The sequence below is a fragment of the Rhinopithecus roxellana genome, chromosome 13 (assembly GCF_007565055.1).
Source record: "Rhinopithecus roxellana isolate Shanxi Qingling chromosome 13, ASM756505v1, whole genome shotgun sequence".
NCBI classification, from domain to species: Eukaryota; Metazoa; Chordata; class Mammalia; order Primates; family Cercopithecidae; genus Rhinopithecus; species Rhinopithecus roxellana.
The window spans coordinates 36,011,461-36,033,173 of record NC_044561.1 but is presented as its reverse complement, the minus strand read 5'-3'; the positions used below and the strand labels follow the sequence as shown (position 1 = coordinate 36,033,173).

At 49.2% G+C, this 21,713-nt stretch overlaps 1 protein-coding gene across 1 annotated transcript; it reads left to right on the top strand.

Moving 5' to 3' along the window:
- The first annotated feature begins 10,246 nt into the window (after nt 1–10,246).
- LGALS2 (galectin 2) lies at nt 10,247–20,709 on the top strand. Its single transcript, XM_010389204.2, has 4 exons — nt 10,247–10,435; nt 18,388–18,470; nt 20,222–20,381; nt 20,546–20,709. The coding sequence occupies exons 1-4, from the start codon at nt 10,430–10,432 to the stop codon at nt 20,693–20,695; spliced, it is 399 nt and encodes a 132-aa protein (XP_010387506.1). The 5' UTR covers nt 10,247–10,429; the 3' UTR covers nt 20,696–20,709.
- Nucleotides 20,710–21,713: the final 1,004 nt, after the last annotated feature.

Here is a 21,713-nt window from a genome sequence, read left to right as displayed (position 1 = left end):
CCTGGCCAAAATGGTGAAACCCCGTTTCTACTAAAAATACAAAAATTAGCTGGGCGTGGTGGCAGATGCCTGTAATCTCAGCTACTCGAGTGGCTGAGGAAGAGAATTGCTTGAATCTGGGAGGCAGAAGTGGCAGTGAGCCAAGATCATGCCATTGCACTCCAGCCTGGAAGACAGAGCGAGACTCCATCTCAAAAAAAAAAAAAAATTCCACTGTCTGTATATACCATATTTTGTTTATCCATTCTTTTTTTTTTTTTTTTTTTAGACAAGGTCTTGGTCTATTGCCCAGGCTAGGGTGCGATGGTGCAATCATAGCTCACTACAGTCTTGGCCTCTTTTCTTTTTAGATGGAATCTCGCTCTGTCGCCCAGGCTGGAGTGCAGTGGCATGATCTCAGCTCACTGCAAGCTCCGCCTCCCAGGTTCACACCACTCTCCTGCCTCAGCCTCCTGAGTAGCTGGGACTACAGGCGCCCGCCACCACGCCTGGCTAATTTTTTGTATTTTTAGTAGAGACGGGGTTTCACCGTGTTAGCCAGGATGGTCTCGATCTCCTGACCTCGTGATCTGTCTACCTCAGCCTCCCAAAGTGCTGGGATTACAGGCGTGAGCCACCGTGCCCGGCCCAGCCTTGGCCTCTTAAGCCTAAATGATTCTCCCACCTCAGCCTCCCAAGTAGCTGGAACTACAGGTGTGTACCACCATACCTGGCTAATTTTAAAAAATTTTTCTTTTTTTTGTAGACATGAAGTCTCACTATGTTGCCCAGGCTGGTCTCGAACTCCTGGCCTCAATCAGTCCTCCTGCCTCAGCCTCCCAAAGTGTTGGAATTACAGGCATGAGCCACCATGCCCAGCTCTTTTCATCTGTTGGTAGGTGCTTGGGTTTTTCCACCTTTGGTCTGGTGAATAGTGTTGCTATGAACATTGGTTTACAAATACTAGTTTGAGTTCCTGCTTTCAATTACTTTGGGTATGTACATACTTGGGAGTGGAATTGCTAGATCATAGGGTAATTCTATGTTTAGCTTTTTGAGGAACTGCCTAACTATTTATCATAGCAGCTGCAACATTTTACATTCTCTTTAGCAACATATTATACAAGAATTGAATTTATTTTTATTTTTATTTATTTTTTATTTTTTATTTTTTTTGAGGAGTCTTGCTGTGTTTCCCAGGCTGGATGGAGCGCAGCGCTGCGATCTTGGCTCATTGCAACCTCTACCTCCTGTGTTCAAACGATTCTTGTGCCTCAGCCTCCTGAGTAGCTGAGATTACAGGCATGAGCCACCATGCCCGGCTAATTTTTGTATTTTTAGTAGAGATGGGATTTCACCATGTTGGCAGGGCTGATCTTGAACTCCTAACCTGAGGTAATCTGCCCCCCTTGGCCTCCCAAAGTGCTGGGATTAGAGGTATGAGCTACCCTGCCTGGCCAAGAATTGAAACCTTAATTTATAAAACCAAACAAGTGTCAGTTGCTTGGTAGGAAATAGACTGCTGAAGCAAGGAAACACTTATGTTTACTGGTCTATTATAAAGAATGTTATAAAACACACAGATGAAGAGATGCATAGGGCGGATTATGGGGAAGGGACACAGAGCTTCCCCTCCCACCTGGGGGAACCATCCTTTAGGACCACCAAGTGTTCAGCTATCTCAGAAGATGCCCAAACCCGATCCCCCTGGGCCTTTTATGGGAACTTTATTGTGCCGGCATGATTGACCTCTGTGTAGAACTGTGAATGGGCAAAAAGGATCTGATTTAATATTACTAGACGAAGTGTGGAACCCCCACAAGGCCTGTTTGTTCAGATGATTCTTGGCCTGTCTGTGCAGCATTTCTTACTCCAAAGGATGGGGCAGGACCTCTTCTGAAATGAGGGCCTTATGATCCGTAATCAGAAAAGGTAGGTCACAGAATTTCTTTAAGGAAGAATTTCTTGGCTGGGCGCGGTGGCTCAAGCCTGTAATCCCAGCACTTTGGGAGGCCGAGACGGGCGGATCACGAGGTCAGGAGATTGAGACCATCCTGGCTAATACGGTGAAACCCCGTCTCTACTAAAAAATACAAAAAACTAGCCGGGCGAGGTGGTGGGCGCCTGTAGTCCCAGCTACTTGGGAGGCTGAGGCAGGAGAATGGCGTAAACCCGGGGGGCGGAGCTTGCAGTGAGCTGAGATCCGGCCACTGCACTCCAGCCTGGGCGACACAGCGAGACTCCGTCTCAAAAAAAAAAAAAAAGGAAGAATTTCTGTTTTTTAGTTTTTGTTTTTGTTTTGAGGTGGACTCTCACTCTTGTGACACAGGCTGGAGTGCAATGGCGTGATCTCAGCTCACTGAAACCTCCGCCTCCCAGGTTCAAGTGATTCTCCTGTCTCAGCCTCCTAAGATGTGGAGGGGAGGCGGCCAGGGCGATCCAGCTGGGGGCCGGATCGCGGGGAGTGCCTCACCCCCCGGCGATGGGGCTCCCAATAGCCCTCGAGGCAAGTGATTGGCTGTTAGTCCCTACATCGCTAGGGGTGCGTCACAGATATCACACAGTTTGTGTTCACCTTCTGCCATTTGGGAATTAACACCGTCTTCTCCTCTTCCGGATATCAGGAAGAGCGTCACTCGGGGTTGTACAGTGTCTGCGATAGTCGGAGTAGTATCTACCTCTCGGCCTTCGAATATGAAGAAGAATGTCACAGGGTGGAGGTTCATCCTCTGTCATATTGGAAGTAATGTCAGCCTGTGCACTCCGTGGATATTAGGAACGATATCCCAGGCTGTGTGTACGCCTCCTGCTGTACGGAGTGTAATATCACCCTCTCCCTTCCAGGATGTTAATAACAATATCACAGGGCCGGTGAACACAGCCTGCGAATTATCATCATCCTCTCCTCCTCTGGATACTAGGAACAGTATCTCAGAAGCGCTGTACCCTCCCTGCGATATTGGGAGTAATAGCATAGGCTTCTTCTGGGAATATTAGGAGAAATATTACCAGGTGGCTGTCCATTCATTGCTATGTTGGGAGTCATGTCATACTCTACCCCCCTGGATATTAGGATCAGTGTCACGGGGTGAGTGTACAGCTAGTGCGATATTAAAACTAAAATCATGCTCTCCGTCCCAGGATATTAGGAACATCACAGGTAGGTGTACACTGCCTGTGGTATTAGGAGTAATAATATGATTATTAAACATCAATGATCGATTTTAATAATTATCAATGGTTCTAATAATAGGATACCATTATTAATTATGGATAATTATTTCAAATATATGAGTATGCAGACTTAAAATTAATTATTAATATTAATGTCATTTAACAATATTATTAGTCCCTAATAGTATTATTTTATTACCAGCATCACTGTGTATTGATATAAGTAACATTAATTGCTGATATCATTATTTGATTATTAATAGTGATATTACTATTAATTAATATTACAAATCGTTAACATTTTAAACCACTATTAATTTTTACTATCTTTAATGTGGTCATTAATATCAATTATTAGTATTAATTTTTATCATATTTATTAATATTAATAATTAATAGACTTGCTCCTGATATCCACCGGGGAGAGGATGATATTACTTTAAATATCACAAAAGGTGTACACGCCCCAATTGATATTGCTTCGAAATTCCGCGTGGGAGAGCAGGATATGACAGCCAACATCGCATGGAGTAGAAACACTCCTGGGCTAGTGTTCTTAATATTTGGGGGGAAGAGGATGATATGACTCCCAGTACAGACGGTTGTACACCCTCTGAGGGTGTACACACTTGGGGTGTACACCCGTTTGCGAAAGAGTTCATAATGTTCAGAGGGGGAGATAACATTACTCGGAATGTTGGAAACAGGCTGTGAGTCCACCATGGCCCCCAGGCGCCGGGGGACGGGCCGGGGCGGCTGCTGGGGGCTGGATCGCGGAGGGTGCCCCCCGCCGCGATCGGGCCCTCAGCCGCCGGGGGACGGGTCGGGGCGGCCGCTGGGCACCGGATCGAGGGGGGTGCCTCACCCCACCGGCGATGGGGCCCCCATCGCCGGGGGGCGGGGCGGGGCCGCTGCTGGGGGCGGGATCGCGGCCAGTTATTCCGGAGGCTCAGGCAGGAGAATCATTGAATCCAGAAGGTGGAGGTTGCAGTCAGTCGAAATCACGCCACTGCACTCTAGCGTGGGCGACAAGAGCAAAACTCCATCTCAAAATAAAAATGAAAATTAAAAAATGAAAATATCTTTTTAGAGATTAAGTCCTGCCATGTTGCCCAGGTTGGTCTTGAACTCTTATGCTTAAGCGATTCGCCTGCCTTGGCCTCTTAAAATGTTGGGATTACAGGTGTAAGGCACTGTACCTGGCTCCCAAATTTTTAATATATAATATGAATATATTCATTTGATTTTGCTGTAAAATAGAATTACATATATGTGCACACATATTTATGTATATCAACTATGTATATGTGTGTAGGAAGGGGCGGAAGTGCCTCAGGCATACAAAAGTCATAATGGAACCCTGGGGGCTTGTGAGGAGAGTCCTTAGGGCTGAGACACAGACTCATTCCCAGAGTCCTTAGGGCTGAGACACAGCTGCCAGGTGGAGATGACTGCCTCCTGCATAGGTGACACAGGTGGGGCACTGGGCTCTCTGATAATAATAAACAGCATCCTTTAAGTATAGGCCGGGTGCGGTGGCTCAAGCCTGTAATCCCAGCACTTTGGGAGGCCAAGGCGGGCGGATCACGAGGTCAGGAGATCGAGACCCTCCTGGCTAACACGGTGAAACCCCGTCTCTACTAAAAATACAAAAAACTAGCCGGGCACGGTGGCTGGCGCCTGTAGTCCCAGCTACTCGGAGGCTGAGGCGGGAGAATGGCGGGAACCCGGGAGGCGGAGCTTGCAGTGAGCCGAGATGGTGCCACTGCACTCCAGCCTGGGCGACATAGCGAGACTCCGTCTCAAAAAAAAAAAAAAGTATTAATGAAGGGTTGGACTTTATCTGCCTTCATTCTCACAATACTTAATGTTCTCATTTCACACACGAGAAACCTGAACTTAGAGGTCAACTGACTTGGCCCAAGGTCACACAGTTAGGAAAAGGTAGAACCAAGATTTGAGTCCCATACTATCCGCCAAGTGGCTTTTTTTTTTTTTTTTTTTTTGAGACGGAGTCTCGCTCTGTCGCCCAGGCTGGAGTGCAGTGGCCGGATCTCAGCTCACTGCAACCTCCACCTTCTGGTTTTAAGCGATTCTCCTGCCTTAGCCTCCCAAGTAGCTGGGATAACAGGCATCCACTACCACACCCGGCTAATTTTTGTATTATTAGTAGAGACGGGGTGTCACCATGTTTGGCCAGGCTGGTCTTGAACTTCTGACCTCAGATGTTCCACATGCTTCGGCCTCCCAAAGTGCTGGGATTACAGGTGTGAGCCACTGTGCCCGGCCTGTAGCATCATTTATTATTACGTAGTCAATCCTGTTTTACTGATGTTTCACATTCTAACTCCTTCCTGACGATGACGGTGGGGATGACTGGTATCCAGTTAATCAGTCAGTAAAGATTTATTAAGCACAGTTACTGAATGCTGAGAACAACTTTCTGACCCTCTGGCTTAATTCAAGGGTAACATTTACAGTGTTGAGGGGAACACCTCGGAACCTGTGAGAAATGGCCAAAGCGGCAGTCAGAGGACAATTTAGAACCTTCAATACATTTACTAGTAAACAGAGAATATGAAAAACAAGTGAGTGAAGCATTCAACCCAACAAGCTACAAAAACAGCAGTTAAATAAAAGAAAAACTAAAAGAATGCCAGGTGCAGTGGCTCGAACCTATAATCTCAGCACTTTGGGTCGCTGAGGCAGGAGGATCATTTGGGCCCAGGAGTTTGAGACCAGCCTGGGCAACACAGTGAGACTCCATCTCTAAAAAAAAAAAAAATAAAGAAAAAAGAAAAAAATAATTTTAGTTAGCTAGGTATAGTGGCATGTACTTGTGGTTCCAGTTACTTCAGGAGGTTGAGGCAGGAGGATTGCTTGGGACTGGGAGGTTGAGGCTTCAGTGAACCGTCTTTGCACCACTGTCCACTCTAGCCTGGGCAACAGAGTAAAACCCTGTCTGAAAAAAAAAAAATGCAGAAAAAAAAATGAAGGAAATAAAAACCAAGGGCTGGTTCTTTAAAAAGATTAGTATAGGCCGGGCACGGTGGCTCACACCTGTAATCCTAGCATTTTGAGAGGCCGAGGAGGGCGAATTACGAGGTCAGGAGTTCAAGACCAGCCTGGCCAGCATGGTGAAACCCCGTCTCTACTAAAAATACAAAAAGTTAGCTGGGCGTAGTGGTGGGTGCCTGTAATCCCAGGTACTTGTGAGGCTTAGGCAGGAGAATTGCTTGAACCTGGGAGGCGGAAGTTGCAGTGAGCCGAGATGGTGCCATTACACTCCAGCCTGGGCGACGAGAGCAAGATTCCATCTCAAAAAAGAAAAGGGGGAGGGGGGGAGGGATTGCATTGGGGAGTTATACATGATATAAATGATGAATTGATGGGTGCTGACGAGTTGATGGGTGCAGCACACCAACATGGCACAAATATACATATGTAACAAACCTGCACGTTATGCACATGTACCCTAGAACTTAAAGTATAAAAAAAAAAAAAAATCAGCATAGTATTATAGAATGTCTGTGGACATCTATGGACCAAAGATTCTTTACTCAGGAGGGAGGGAGGAATATTTTTTCTTCCTACTAACCTTCCAGTAACAATTGCTTGGCAAAATATATCAGTTATCTATCACTGCGTAATAAATTAACCCAAAATGGAGGGACTTAAAATAAGAAACATGTTTCTCACAGTTTCTTTGGGGCAGGAATCCAGCTGGGGTTTAGCTGGGAGCCTCTGGCTCTGGGTCTCACAAGGCTGCAGTCAGGGTGTCGGCTGCACGAGTTGTCTCCAGGCTGGCGTGGGGTGAGATCCAATGCCAAATTCACTCACGTGGCTGTTGGCAGGTCCTGGTCTTCATTGGTGGTTGGCTGGAGATGTCAGTTCCTTGGCACATGGGCCTCTCCATAGAGCTACTCACAAGGTGGTTTCATTGCTTCTTCCCCAGGGCAACAGCAGAGCAGAGGGCGAGAGACACACCGAGACAACAGTTTTGTTGTAACCTAACTTTGGAAGTGACATCCCATGACTTTTGCCATATTCTAGTATTCTTTTAGTTAGAAGCGAGTCCCGTGTCCAGCCATGCTCAAGGGAGCTGATTAGGCAAGTGTGTGATTACCAGGAGCTGGAGATCATTGGGGCCATCTCAGAGGCGGCCACCACACAGAGGGCTCGAGGTCACACTGGAGGTCAAATGCTCTTTTTGCTAAGTGAGGGCAGTGCCACACACCTTGGCAGGCGCCTGAGCCAGGGATTGGTTGCTAGACAGCAAGCTCTGCTACTTTCCAGTCGCATGAGTCCTGGGATCCCTAATTCCCCACCTGAAAAATGGGGTGAGAACAGAGATGAGGGCTGGAGAAAGTGGTTTGCAAAGTGCAGAATGCCCTTCAGAAGGTAGCCATTGTTAAGAGGACAATGTTACAGATGTGAGTATCGGGATTTCTGCTCTTTTTTTTTTTTCTTTGAGACAAGGTTCGTCACTGTCACCCAGGCTGGAGTGCAGTGGCACAATCACGGCTCACTGCAGCCTGGATCTCCAGGGCTCAAGTGATTCTCCTACCTCAGACTCCTGAGTAGCTGGGACTACTGGCGTGTACCACCATGTGGTACTGGCTAATTAAAAAACAATTGTTTTAGTAGAGACAGAGTGTCTCACTATGTGGTCCAGGCTGGTCTCGAACTCCTGGACTCAAGCAATCCACCCACCTCAGCCTCCCAAAGTGTTGGGATTACAGGGGTAAGCCATAACACCCAGCCATTCTTTTTTCTTTTTTTTAAATCTTTCATTGGTATAAAACATATACACAGCAAAGTACATAAATCATATGTATGGTCATGTTCCCCTGCTTTTGAACATTCTTTCAAAACAAGTGAACTTTAAGTTCCTTTAACTTTGTGTACTTTCTGGAACCTCCTATGGTGAGATAATATTATCATGATAATCAGAAAAGTACCACCTTTAAAAGGTATAATTTCTGTTTATTAGTTTCCAGGGAGAAAGCGTTTTAAAATTCCTTATCTCACTGGGATTTTACCATGCCTCTGGGAGAAAGGCCGAGAGAGGATTAATTTCCTTGTGGGTGAAAAGGGGAAGTCACTCCCCACTCCGGGCTGGCAGGGGACTGAAGGTGGTGTCCTACGTGGGCACTGGGCAGTGAGCCACCTGCAGACTCCTGGCACCGAGGGCCCTGGGCAAAGCCAGCTCCCCACATCCTGCCCGGAGTGACCACCGCCAACTCTGATGGAAAAGGCTCCGGCTCGCCAAATCCTGTGCTCCAGAAAAGTTCTTCTGGGAATCTGCCCTCCATAAGTTGTCACAATGCAGCCAAACTTTGTGTCCAAATAGATTTAACGCAGCAGTATTTTTAATAGCAAAAACTTAGAATTAATGTGCGTATTCAGCAGAAAGAAATTGGTTAAATAAATCCAGTTGTTGAAAGGTAGAATATTTCACAGGCGTTAAAGTATGGTTCTGAAATATAGATTTGTGGTCTTTAATGTTTCCCAAATGAAGAAAGATAAACAAATGCGCAGACAGAGGGATGTCTATAATATAAATCTGTGGAGAACCACCTGGAAGGAAATGTGCCAATAGAGTAAGCCGGTTCCCTCCTGGCGGTGGCATTATGAGTGATTATTTTTCTTCTTATTTAATATCTCTAATTGTCTATAGTAAGCATGACAGTTACATAAGTAACAGAAGTCAACAGCAAAGCATTTTAATCCTCCGTGTCCCCCACTCAGCCCTCCCAGTCCTTCTCCACTTTTATTTATTTTTTATTTGAGACGGAGCCTCACTCTGTCACCCAGGCGGGAGTGTAGTGGCACAATCTCAGCTCCCTGTAACCTCTGCCTCCCGGGTTCGAGCGATTCTCCTGCCTCAGCCTCTGGAGTAGCTGTGACTACAGGCTCCCGTCACCATGTCTGGCTAATTTTTGTATTATTTATTTATTTATTTTTGAGACGGAGTCTCGCTCTGTCACCCGGGCTGGAGTTCAGTGTTGCGATCTCGGCTCACTGCAAGCTCCGTCTCCTGGGTTCACGCCATTCTCCTGCCTCAGCCTCCCGAGTAGCTGGGACTACAGGTGCCCGCCACCACGTCCGGCTAATTTTTTGTATTTTTAGTAGAGACGGGGTTTCACCGTGTTAGCCAGGATGGTCTCGATCTCCTGACCTCGTGATCCGCCTGTCTCGGCCTTCCATAGTGTTGGGATTACAGGTGTGAGCCACCGCGCCCAGCTAATTTTTGTATTTTTAGTAGAGATGGGGTTTCACCATTGGACGGGCTGGTGGCTAACTCCTGACTTCAGGTGATTCACCTGCCTTGGCCTCCCAAAGTACTGGGATAACAGGCTTAAGCAACTGCACCCAGCTCTTCTCTGTTTTTGACAATTTGTTGTAAATACTTTGAAATCTTTTCTTTGAATCCATGTATTGGTTTTGAAACCTACATGTCCATTCGGATAAATAATATGGGGAGGGAAGTAGAAAACATAATGCTCTCTGACAGTGAATCATGACATCACAGAAAATTAGAAGTTTAGGCCGGGCGCGGTGGCTCAAGCCTGTAATCCCAGCACTTTGGGAGGCCGAGGCGGGTGGATCACGAGGTCAGGAGATCAAGACCATCCTGGCTAACACGGTGAAACCTCGTCTCTACAAAATATACAAAAGAATTAGCCGGGCGTGGTGGCAGGTGCTTGTAGTCCCAGCTACTTGGGAGGCTGAGGTAGGAGAATGGCGTGAACCCGGGAGGCGGAGCTTGCAATGAGCCAAGATCACACCACTGCACTCCAGCCTGGGGGACAGAGCGAGACTCCGTTTAAAAAAAAGTAGAAGCTTACCCTGTTTTTTTTTTTTTTTTTCTTGCAAAGCAAATCTCTCTTTTTACAGACAAGGAAGCTGGGCTCAGTGAGGGAGGTTGGGAAAGCTGTCAAGCGGCTGCATTGTGGTTTGTGTGGGGGCAGTGATGGGGTTGCCTCCCCTCTCCCGCTCTGGGAGGGCTGAGGAGGGGGAGGCTGGGCTGGAGGAAGGCCAGGAGGATGCTCCGGGCTGGGTGGGGTGGAGCTGGCTGAGGAGTCTTCTGCCTGTTTGCGCTGGGTACTGGGAGATGCAGGCGGGGAGATACCAGGTAGAAGGGGCAAAGTCCTCACTTAGGGACTTGAGGGAGTTAATGTGTAATATTCTAGGATATAAGCTTGACCACGAGTTAAGACCCTAAGCACAGGCCTCCAGGAGCCGCTGGGAGCTGCCACCAGGAGCTGTCACCATGATGGTAAGGACACCAGTTCCCCGATGCCTGCCCCACTCCGTTCATCTTTGTCTTTGCCTGGGTGGGGGCTTTTAGGGAAAACCATTGCTGTTCCTCTCTGGGCCTCAGTTTCCCCATCTGTGCAGCAAACAAGTTGGACAGAAATATTTTTTTAAAAAACAGCATATTGGGCCAGCCGCAGTGGCTCATGCCTGTAATCCCAGCACTTTGGGAGGCTGAGGCGGGTGGGCGGATCATCTGAAGTTGGGAGTTTGAGACCAGCCTGACCAATATGGAGAAACCCTGTCTCTGCTAAAAAAAAAAAAAATACAAAATTAGCTAGGCCTAGTGAGTGGTGAATGCCTGTAATCCCAGCTACTCAGGAGGCTGAGGCAGGAGAATTGCTTGAACCTGGGAGGCGGAGGTTGTGGTGAGCCAAGATTGCGCCATTGCACTCCAGCCTGGACAATAAGAGTGAAACTCCATCTCAAAACAACAACAACAACAACAACAACAACAAATACAGCATCTTGTTCTGTCACCAGGTGGAGTGCAGTGGTGGCGATCATAGCTCACTACAGACTTGACCTCCTTGGCTCAAATAATCCTCCTACCTCAGCCTCTTGAGTAGCTGGGACCCCAGGCACGCACCACCACATTGGCTAATTTTGTTTGTTTCTTTTCTTTCGGTTTTTTTTTTGTTTTGTTTTGTTTTTTTGAGATGGAGTCTCGCTCTGTTGCCCAGGCTGGAGTACAGTGGCCTGATCTCAGCTCACTGCAACTTCTGCTGCGTGGGTTCAAGCAATTCTCTGGCCTCAGGCTCAGGCTCCCAAGTAGCTGGGATTACAGGCATGCGCCACTACACCTGGTTAATTTTTTTTTTTTTTTAAGATGGAGTTTCTGTTGCCCAGGCTGGAGTGCAATGGCACGATCTGGGTTCACCACAACCTCTGCCTCCCAGATTCAAGCAATTCTCCTGCCTCAGCCTCCTGAGTAGCAGGGATTAGAGGCATGTGCCACCATACCCGACTAATTTTGTATTTTTACTAGAAATAGGGTTTCTCTGTGTTGGTCAGGCTGGTCTCGAACTCCCGACCTTAGGTGATCCACCCGCCTTGGCCTCCTAAAGTGCTGGGATTACAGGCATGAGCCACCCCACCCAGCTTATTTCTTATTTTTTGTAGAGATGAGGTCTCACTATGTTGCTCAGGCTGATATCAAACTCCTGGGTTCAAGGGATCCTCCCACCTTGGCCTCTCGAAATGCTGAGATTACAGGTGTGAGCCACTGTGCCTGGCTTCCAGTGATCTTTATAGAGATTAAAAAAATCTCAGCTTGGGCAATATAGTGAGACTTTGTCTGCTACATGTGCATGCCACTACGCCTCGCCTTAAAAAATTAGCTGGGGTTAGTGGCACACTCCTGTAGTCCCAATGACTTGGGAGGCTGAGGTGGGAGGATCACTTGAGCCCAGGACGTCGAGGCTACAGTGAGCTGTAATTGCACTACTGTATTCCAGCCTGGGCAACAGAGTGAGACCTTGTCTCATAGACACACACACAAAATCCAAGTCTGGGAGAGCAAATTGCCCAAGGCTACAAGCTGCAAATTGCAATTGGTTGAGTAGATTCCGACTGAGGTCTCTCTGATTCTTTGCTTCTACACCTGACTCCGCCACAGCTTTACTCTGTGGCCTTGGCCAAGTCGCTGACCCTCTCTGAGCCCCAGTCTTCCTTACATCTGTGGAATGGGATCACAGGCTGATCTTCTGAGGATTAGATGGTGTATTCATTGCCTAGGGCTGCAGTAACAAACTACCACCAAATTGTGGGTGGTTTCACACAATAGACGTTTGTTCTGTCTTGGTTTTGGTGACTAGAAGCCTAAAACCAAAGTGCTACGCTCCTGTTGAAGGTGTTAGGGGAGGATTCTTTCTTGCCTCTTCCAGCTTCTGGTGGCTCCTGGCATTCCTTGGCTTACATCACTCTAATCTCTGCCTCCGACTTCACATGGCCTCCTCTGTGTCTCTGTCTCTGTGTCTGTATCTCTCCTCTTATGAGAACACTGCTCATATTGGATTTAGGACCAACCCTAAAGCAGTTTGACCTCTTTTTTTTTTTTTTTTTTTTGAGACGGAGTCTGGCTCTGTCGCCCAGGCTGGAGTGCGGTGGCCGGATCTCAGCTCACTGCAAGCTCCGCCTCCCAGGTTCACGCCATTCTCCTGCCTCCGCCTCCCAGGTAGCTGGGACTACAGGCGCCCGCCTTGTCGCCCGGCTAGTTTTTTGTATTCTTTAGTAGAGACGGGGTTTCACCATATTAGCCAGGATGGTCTCGATCTCCTGACCTTGTGATCCGCCCGTCTCGGCCTCCCAAAGTGCTGGGATTACAGGCTTGAGCCACCGTGCCCGGCCCAGTTTGACCTCTTAAATGGATTACACCTACAAAGGAACTATTTTTAAATAGTTCGCATTGAGGCCGGGTGCAGTGGCTCACACCTGTAATCCCATCACTTTGGGAGGCCAAGGCAGGTGGATCACCTGAGGTCAGGAGATCAAGACCAGCCTGGCCAACATGGTGAAACCCTGTCTGTACCAAAAATACTAAAAAAAAAAAAAAAAAAAAAAGAAATAAAATTTAGACAGATGTTGTGGCGAGCACCCATAATCCCAGCTACTTGGGAGACTGAGGCAGGAGAATCGGTTGAACCCGGGAGGCAGATGTTGCAGTGAGCTGAGACTGCGCCACTGTACTCCAGCCTAGGTGACAGAGTGAGACTTCATCTCAAAAAAAGAGGTCACATTGACAGGTTCCAGGTGGACATGAATTTTGGGGGGGCGCTATTCAAGTGCAGGGGGGATGCAGGACGTGAACGTGCCAGGGGTCCTGCGTGGAAGGGTCTATGCCCTCATCACCCTCTGCCTCTCCGGGAGGACTGCTGTGACCACAGACTCTCCCAACCTCTTTCCTGGTCATTCCACCTCTGCCTTTTCTTTCCTCGCTCTCCGCCTCCAGAGGCCACATCATCCAAATCGCTTATATGATAGACAAGGGAACCAGGGCCCAGAAAGGGTCTAGGCTGGTCCCAGGCCCCTCTACCAATTAGGGGCAGAGTCGGCACTAGAGTCTGGGTCCCCAACTCCCCACCCCCCAGCTCTAGGGACGACCCCACCCCCACCCAGTTCTACCTGTCTCTCTCTGCGACTTTGACTCTGTTGGGTGGGGACAAGGCTCCCGGGCCTGCATCCTCCCATCGCTCTCAGCATCTCTATTTGTCCAAGTGCACCACCGATCCTGGCCTTCCGAGTGCCTCTGCCTTGCAGCAGTCCCCACCTCTACCCTTGGGGTTCTTTGCTGTTTCAGCCAGGCAGCCCCCAGGAGCTGCAAGGGGAGTAGGGGTGCTTCTTTTAGCCCAGACCTAGCTCCCCTACCCCGGCCTGACTGTTCCAGGGCTCAAGGTGTGGGCACAGGCTGCTGGGAGGAGGCAGGGAGCCATCTCCTGATGCTTGGTGTTAGACGTGTGTGTGCACAGGGCATACGTCTGTGAGTGCCTGCTGTGTGGCAGGCACACCTGTGTTCTGCTTCTTGTTTGAGCCCCTTTGGGACTGTCCTCACTGGGTAACCTCATCTCCCAGAGGTAATGCTCTTTGTCAGCGAGAGACTGATTTTAATCCCATCTGTCTGGCTCCAAAATCCGGACCACCCCGTTACATTAAGCGCAGACGTTGGGGGTTAGGTGTCCAGGCTCCAATACCCACTTTCTCTAAAGCAGGGAGGTTTTGCCCCCAGAGGACAATGGATCCTGTCTGGAGACATTTTTGGTTGTCACAGCTCAGGGGAGGGTGTCACTGGCATCCAGTGGCTAGAGGCCAGGGATACTGCTCAACATCCTACAACACATGGGACAGACCCCAACAAAGAAATGCCTGCCCCAAACGTCCAGAGGCCCAAGGCTGAGAAGCCCTGGTCTGAGCAGCCTCGTGTCTGACATGCTGCCGTCATGGCCCACTGTTCTGGGTTAAGCATTGCTGCCTCCTCCAGGCTTCTCTTCTAAAATGTACTGCCAGGCCGGGCGCAGTGGCTCACACCGGTAATCCCAGCACTTTGGAGGCTGAGGCAGGAGGATCCTTTGAGCCCAGGAGGTCGAGGCTGGCCTGGACAACATAGTGAGACCCCATCTCCAAAAAAAAAAATCAGCTGGGCCAGGTGGGATGCCTGTGGTCCCAGCTATTTGGGAGGCTGAGGGGGGAGGATTGCTTGAGCTCAAGAGGTCAAGGCTGTAGTGAGCTATGATTACATCACTGCACTCCAGCCTGGGTGACAGTGCCAGACCTTTCAAAAAAAAAACATGTATTACCGGTTGAGATGGGAGGATCACTTGAGAGGCAGGAGTTCCAGAGCAGCCTGGGCAACATAGCAAAACCGTATCTCTACAAAAAATTTAAAAATTAGCTGGGCATGGTGGCACACATCTATAGTCGTAGCTACTTAGGAGACTGAGGCAGGAGAATCGTTTGAGCTCAGGAGGCTGTGAGGCTGCAGTGAGCTATAATTGTGCTACTGCACTCTAGCTTGGGTGACAGAGTGAGACCCTGTCTCAAAAAAAAAAAAAAAAAAAAAAAAAAAAAAAACACACACAAGAAAGAAAAGAAAAAAAAAGCTGGGTGTGGTGTCTCACACCTGTAATCCCAGAACTTTGGGAGGCCCAGCAGGGTGGATCACTTGAGGTCAGGAATTCGAGGCCAACCAGGCCAAAGTGGTGAAACCCCGTCTCTACTAAAAATACAAGCAAAATTAGCTAGGTGTGGGTGCCTGTAATCTCAGCGACTTGGGAGGCTGAGGCAGGAGAATTGTTTGCACCCAGGAGGTGGCGGTTGCTGTGAGCTGAGATCGCACCACTGCACTCCAGCCTGGGCGACAGAGTGAGACTCCATCTCAACATCTCAAAAAAAAAAAAAAAAAAAAAGAAAGAAAGAAAAAAAGAAAAAAAAAAGAACTTAATTGCCTGTGGGAGAGTTGGGCAATACCTTACAGTCTATCCCTATGTGTAACCAGTGTATCACTTCCTCCTCTGCAGAGAGGAGGCGGCTGCCAGTGAGAGGGCACTAAGGGTCTTCCCATGGTCACTGCCCTTGACTTCTGGCAGATTGCCCCAGTTCAATGAGCTCATTCAGGGCATCTCAGATTATGCTCTTTCTGGAAAAAAAAAAAAAGAAAAAAGTCAGTGAGCAGAACTCCCACAATGTAAAAGTGTCCTCTCATAAGTTGATCTAAATCTTTGGTGCCTGTTGCATCCTGGTCAGAGCAACCCTTGCCCTCTGGTCATAGATGTGAAAACTGGTCTTCGGTAATGAGTTTTTTTTTTGTTTTGTTGTTTTTTTAGACAGTCTTGCTCTGTCGCCCAGGCCAGAGTGCAGTGGCACAATCTCAGCTCACTGCAACCTCCACCTCCCAGGTTCAAGTGATTCTCCTGCCTCAGCCTCCCAAGTAGGTAGGACTACAGACACCGCCACCACGCCTGGCTAATTTTTATAGTTTTGGTAGAGACGAGGTTTTGCCATGTTGGCCGGGCTGATCTCAAACTACTGACCACAGGTGATCCACCCGACTCAGCCTCCCAAAATGCTGGAATTATAGGTGTGAGCCACCGCGCCCAGCCTTGGGTAATGAACTTTGAAAACCCAGCTTAGAAATCTTCCCTAGTAACCACCATGAGGCTAGAGGAGGCTCCTGCTGTACAGAAATTCAGGTGCTACTTTCCTGTGGAAAATAAGGAGCGGATGAATCATAACAACAAGTAATCAAAATGATGGTCATTCGGGCAGACCACTGTCCAGAAAAAAAGAAAAAATTTAAAAAAGAAAATTAAGGCTGGGCTTGGCTCACACCTGTAATCCCAGCACTTTGGGGAGCTGAGGTGGGCAGATCAGTTGAGGCCAGGAGTTTGAGACCAGCCTCGCCAATATGGTGAAACCTCGTCTCTACTAAAAATACAAAAATTAGGCATGGTGGTACATACCTGTGATCCCAGCTACTCGGGAGGCTGAGGCAGGAGAATCGCTTGAACCTGAGAGGCGGAGGCTGCAGTGAGTTGAGATTGCACCATTGCCTGGGCGACAGAGCAAGACTCTGCTAAAAAACACACACACACACACACACACAAAACAAAAAAGGAAAAGGAAATTAAAACAATAAATGACGGTGGCCCTTTGATTTGCTATTGTCTATGTGAGGCCCTGTGCATGGGATTTCACAAACATGTTCTTGAATCCTCTCAAAACCAGCTTGAAGGTTGGTGGTGTCTCCCTGGTGTGGAGGGTGTGTCATACATCTGGCGTTCAGCAACAACAACAACAAAAATATAGAAATGGGGGTCTCGCTATGTTGCCCAGGCTGGTCTCCAACTCCTGGGCTCAAGTGACTCTCCTGTCTCAGCCTCCCGAGTAGCTGGAATGCAGGTACACACTTCCACACCCAGGCTAGCAACTGTTTTCTAAATGAATAAATCAAATTAGTCAATTTTACAGAAGGGGAAAATGAGGCTTGGAGAGAGACTTTGATGGATATGTTCAGACATGGGACTTGCAGAGTTTTATAGATTCTTAGTTTTTTTTTTTTTTTTTTTTGAGATGGAGTCTTGCTCTGTCACCTAGGCTGGAGTGCAGTGGCGTGATCTTGGCTTACTGCAACCCCTGCCTCCCAGGCTCAAGCAATTCTCCTGCCTCAGCCTCCCAAGTAGCTGGGACTATAGATGCGTGCTACCACACCTGGCTAATTTTTGCGTTTTTAGTAGAGACGGGGTTAAATGTTAGGCAGGCTGGTGTCGAACTCCTGACCTCACGTGATCCACCTGCCTCGACCTCCCAAAGTGCTGGGATTAGAAGTGTTAGCCACTGTGCCTGGTCTTTTTTTTTTTTTTTTTTTCTTTGAGATGAAATTTCACTCTTGTCACCCAGGCTGGAGTGCAATGGAAATGGAAGTGGCAACCTCCACTTCCAGGGTTCAAGCGATTCTCCTGCCTCAGCCTCCCGAGTAACTGGGATTACAGGTGCCCGCCACCACGCTCAGATAATTTTTTTATTTTTTTATTTTTTATTTTTATTTTTATTTTATTTATTTATTTTTTTTGAGACGGAGTCTAGCTCTGTCACCCAGGCTGGAGTGCAGTGGCCGGATCTCAGCTCACTGCAAGCTCCGCCTCCTGGGTTTATGCCATTCTCCTGCCTCAGCCTCCCGAGTAGCTGGGACTACAGGCGCCCGCCACCTTGCCCGGCTAGTTTTTTGTATTTTTTTTTAGTAGAGACGGGGTTTCACCGTGTTAGCCAGGATGGTCTCGATCTCCTGACCTCGTGATCCACCCGTCTCGGCCTCCCAAAGTGCTGGGATTACAGGCTTGAGCCACCGCGCCCGGCCAATTTTTTTATTTTTAATAGAGACGAGGTTTCACCATGTTGCCCAGGCTGGTTGCAAACTCCTGACCTCAGGTGATCAGTCCACCTCGGCCTCCCAAAATGTTGGGATTATAGGCGTGAGCCACTGCGCCTGGCCAGATTCTTAGTTTTGGATGGGCCAAGACCTCGTGCCTCTGATACAGTCATTTTCCATATCATATTTTTGTTTCTGGGGTTCTGCAGAGGGCAGTGTGATTTCATCACTTGAACACTTTGTGGAACTGGGCAGGAAGCACTCTGTCCATTTCATAGATGGGCAAACTGAGCCTCCCCCAACTAGGCCCTGTGCCTCCTTGGGTTGGGGTGGATAACAGCAAAACAGTGCAGGGAGCGGGGAAGCTCTGGGAGGCCTTGATCAGAGAACTCAGGCTCTGCTACTTTCCAGCTTGGTGGCCTCCTGCATCCTCACGTGGGCAGGGGGATTATGAGACCTGCAGCTGGGTTGGGATGAGATGGATGAAGGTGCTGGGCAAGTGTGGGATTGATTTTCTGTGGGGACTTGAGTGGAACGTTTCTCTGTTGGTCCAGGGGGAGCTTGAGGTTAAGAACATGGACATGAAGCCGGGGTCAACCCTGAAGATCACAGGCAGGATCGCCGATGGCGCTGATTCGTGAGCAAAGTTTCAGGGTAGGGGGAGTCTGCAGGCCTGGAACAGGCAAGGTGGGCGGGGCGGGCAGGGCAGCCCTGTGAACTGGTCAGGCAAGAGGGACTTCAGGCCAATGGGCCTTTTTCACACCCTTCTCCCCACACCCCTGTTGGCCCCCACTTCATGTCTGAGGCTAGGTTTGGGGACCTGAAGAATTTCAGAGTTGATGCCATATGCTCTGTTCTTTTGCCCTAACAGCAGCCATTGAAGGGGCAGGTGGAGAAGTCCCTGGAACTCTGCCTGGCCCCCTGTGGGGCAGGTGCCTCTAGGGAACCCCCAAATCCCCAGAGACACCACCCTCTTTACCCAGTGGAATGGCCACAGGCTGGCCTTTCATGCGCATTAAACCTGGGCAGCCACCGGGGAAGGCTGAGTGGTGTCGCTGGCATCCTCTTGGTTAGAACCAGAGGCCTCACCGCCTCTGTGAGTCACAGTCCAGTGACGGGCTGTCTCGCCTGCAGAACACGTCAGTGCCATCTTGGAACTATGCTTTATCTACTTTTTTTTTTTTTTTTTTTGAGATGCAGTCTCGCTCTGTCGCCCAGGCTGGAATGCAGTGGCCGGATCTCAGCTCACTGCAAGCTCTGCCTCCTGGGTTTACGCCATTCTCCTGCCTCAGCTTCCCGAGTAGCTGGGACTACAGGCGCCCGCCACCTCTCCCGGCTAGTTTTTTGTAGTTTTTAGTAGAGACGGGGTTTCACCGTGTTAGCCAGGATGGTCTCGATCTCCTGACCTCGTGATCCGCCCGTCTCGGCCTCCCAAAGTGCTGGGATTACAGGCTTGAGCCACCGCGCCTGGCCCTATGCTTTATCTATTTTTTTTTTTTTTTTTTTTTTTTTTTTGAGACGGAGTCTGGCTCTGTCGCCCAGGCTGGAGTGCAGTGGCCGGATCTCAGCTCACTGCAAACTCCGCCTCCCAGGTTCACGCCATTCTCCTGCCTCAGCCTCCCGAGTAGCTGGGATTACAGGCGCCCGCCACCTCGCCCGGCTAGTTTTTTGTATTTTTTAGTAGAGACGGTGTTTCACCGTGTTAGCCAGGATGGTCTCGATCTCCTGACCTCGTGATCCAACTGTCTCGGCCTCCCAAAGTGCTGGGATTACAGGCTTGAGCCACCGCGCCCGGCCGCTTTATCTACTTTTGATTAGAGAGGGGGCGGGCAGACGCACATCATAGGAGCTAAGAGAAAAGTGACTTCTTTCTCCTACTTGGGCCCCTCAAGTTTGCCAAAATGTGTGGTACCCTTGGTCTGAGACTCCCGAATGAAGGCACCCCATGACCCAGAATACCCCACTTTCAGGAACCCTTCAGGTCTAGCCCAGGATCCTGTGGTGATCCTGCCAAGAAGTCATACAACCCCAGTTGCATACCTGTAGTGACAGGAGCTCACCACCTTAGGTTGGCTGTTTGTGGCTAAATTGAATAGGTCTTCAGATATCTAATAGATAGCATTTCTCTCTCCCAGGAGAGCCACCCCCAATTCCTGAAGCTGTCAATATAAGTTACCCTTCTCTCAACAACTTGATCCCTGCTCCAAATAGAATGTGCTACCACAGTGCTAAGTCTGAGGAGGTTGTTACCTCCCTTGTTTTAAGGCACAGATCTCAACTAACACAAGCTTTGATTCTTCCAGCTTGTGGCCAACCAAGATCCTCTAACCCAAGCTGCTTTATCCAGGCCTGAGCCCCGAACCTCACCTGCTACCCCTTCTCCTACAGCTTTGTAATTAACCTGGGCCAGGGGACAGACAAGCTGAACCTGCATTTCAACCCTCGCTTCAGCGAATCCACCATTGTCTGCAACTCACTGGATGGCAGCAACTGGGGGCAAGAACAATGGGAAGATCACCTGTGCTTCAGCCCAGGGTCAGAGGTCAAGGTGAGGTCAAGAGGGGAAAGGGCACTGGGGATGATGTCAAGGGGAGGGCCCAGATGGAAGGGAGCCTGGCCTGGACACAGGTGCTGGCCTTGTTTGAGCCATCAGGCACTGCCCTGGTCCATTTCCAGGGCCTCCTGTCTCCTTGACATCCTCCTTCCCCACAGTTCACGGTGACCTTTGAGAGTGACAAATTCAAGGTGAAGCTGCCAGATGGGCACGAGCTGACCTTTCTCAACAGGCTGGGCCACAGCCACCTGAGCTACCTGAGCGTGAGGGGCGGGTTCAACACATCCTCTTTCAAGTTAAAAGAATAAAAGACGGCCGGGCGCGGTGGCTCAAGCCTGTAATCCCAGCACTTTGGGAGGCCGAGACGGGCGGATCACGAGGTCAGGAGATCGAGACCATCCTGGCTAACACGGTGAAACCCCGTCTCTACTAAAAATACAAAAACTAGCCGGGCGAAGTGGCGGGCGCCTGTAGTCCCAGCTACTCGGGAGGCTGAGGCAGGAGAATGGCGTAAACTCGGAAGGCGGAGCTTGCAGTGAGCTGAGATCTGGCCACTGCACTCCAGTCCGGGCGACAGAGCGAGACTCCGCCTCAAAAAAAAAAAAAAAAAAAAAAAAAGAATAAAAGACTAACAACCAAGATTCCCCATCTGAGGTCTGAGTCACAACAGGATCAATAGCCCTTGGGTCCCGGGTGTGTCCCCCTATCTCTACCTGCAGTTCCTGCCCCAAGGCTAAAAGCAACCAAAATAATCCATTTTTATCGAGTCTTCCTGTGGCAAGAACTGCGGTTCATGATTCCTTTCTCTCCTGGGTCCCTCGAGTTTACCAAAACATGGGATACTTCTGGTCTGAGGACCTCTGAATGCAGGCACCCCATGACCTAGAATGTCCCGCTTTCAGGGATCCTGAGGTCCCGTAGTGATCCTGCCACACATCCTCTGGCTGCATACCTCTAGTGACAGGGAGCTCACCACCTGACGTTGGCTGTTTATGGCTAAATTTAACTGGTCTTCTGATACCTAAGGAGGGCATTTCTCTTTCTATGCATTTTAATGCTCCTGGCATTTTCAAGATACTGAGGAGGAAACTGAGATATGAAGACACCCGGCTGCCACGTTGGGAGGCTGAGACATGCTCCCAACAGTTCTACGCACTTGCTCCTGTCTACTTGCCCCCACTATCGCCAGAGCAAATGCCACGCTACTCTGTGGGATTATGGGACAGACACCAGTCCCAGGCACCTGGGCCAGGAGCTGTTCCCGGAACTGCAGATAAGGCTCCCACCTGGGTCTCTTATCTCAGGGGCATTCCAGCCTGGTTACTC

What these genes read in the sequence shown, in the direction of transcription:
- LGALS2 (XM_010389204.2), top strand. An exon ending in ATCGCCGATGGCGCTGATTC is followed by an intron (nt 18,471 to 20,221) that starts GTGAGCAAAGTT and finishes CTTCTCCTACAG; the next exon opens with CTTTGTAATTAACCTGGGCC. An exon ending in GCCCAGGGTCAGAGGTCAAG is followed by an intron (nt 20,382 to 20,545) that starts GTGAGGTCAAGA and finishes CCTTCCCCACAG; the next exon opens with TTCACGGTGACCTTTGAGAG.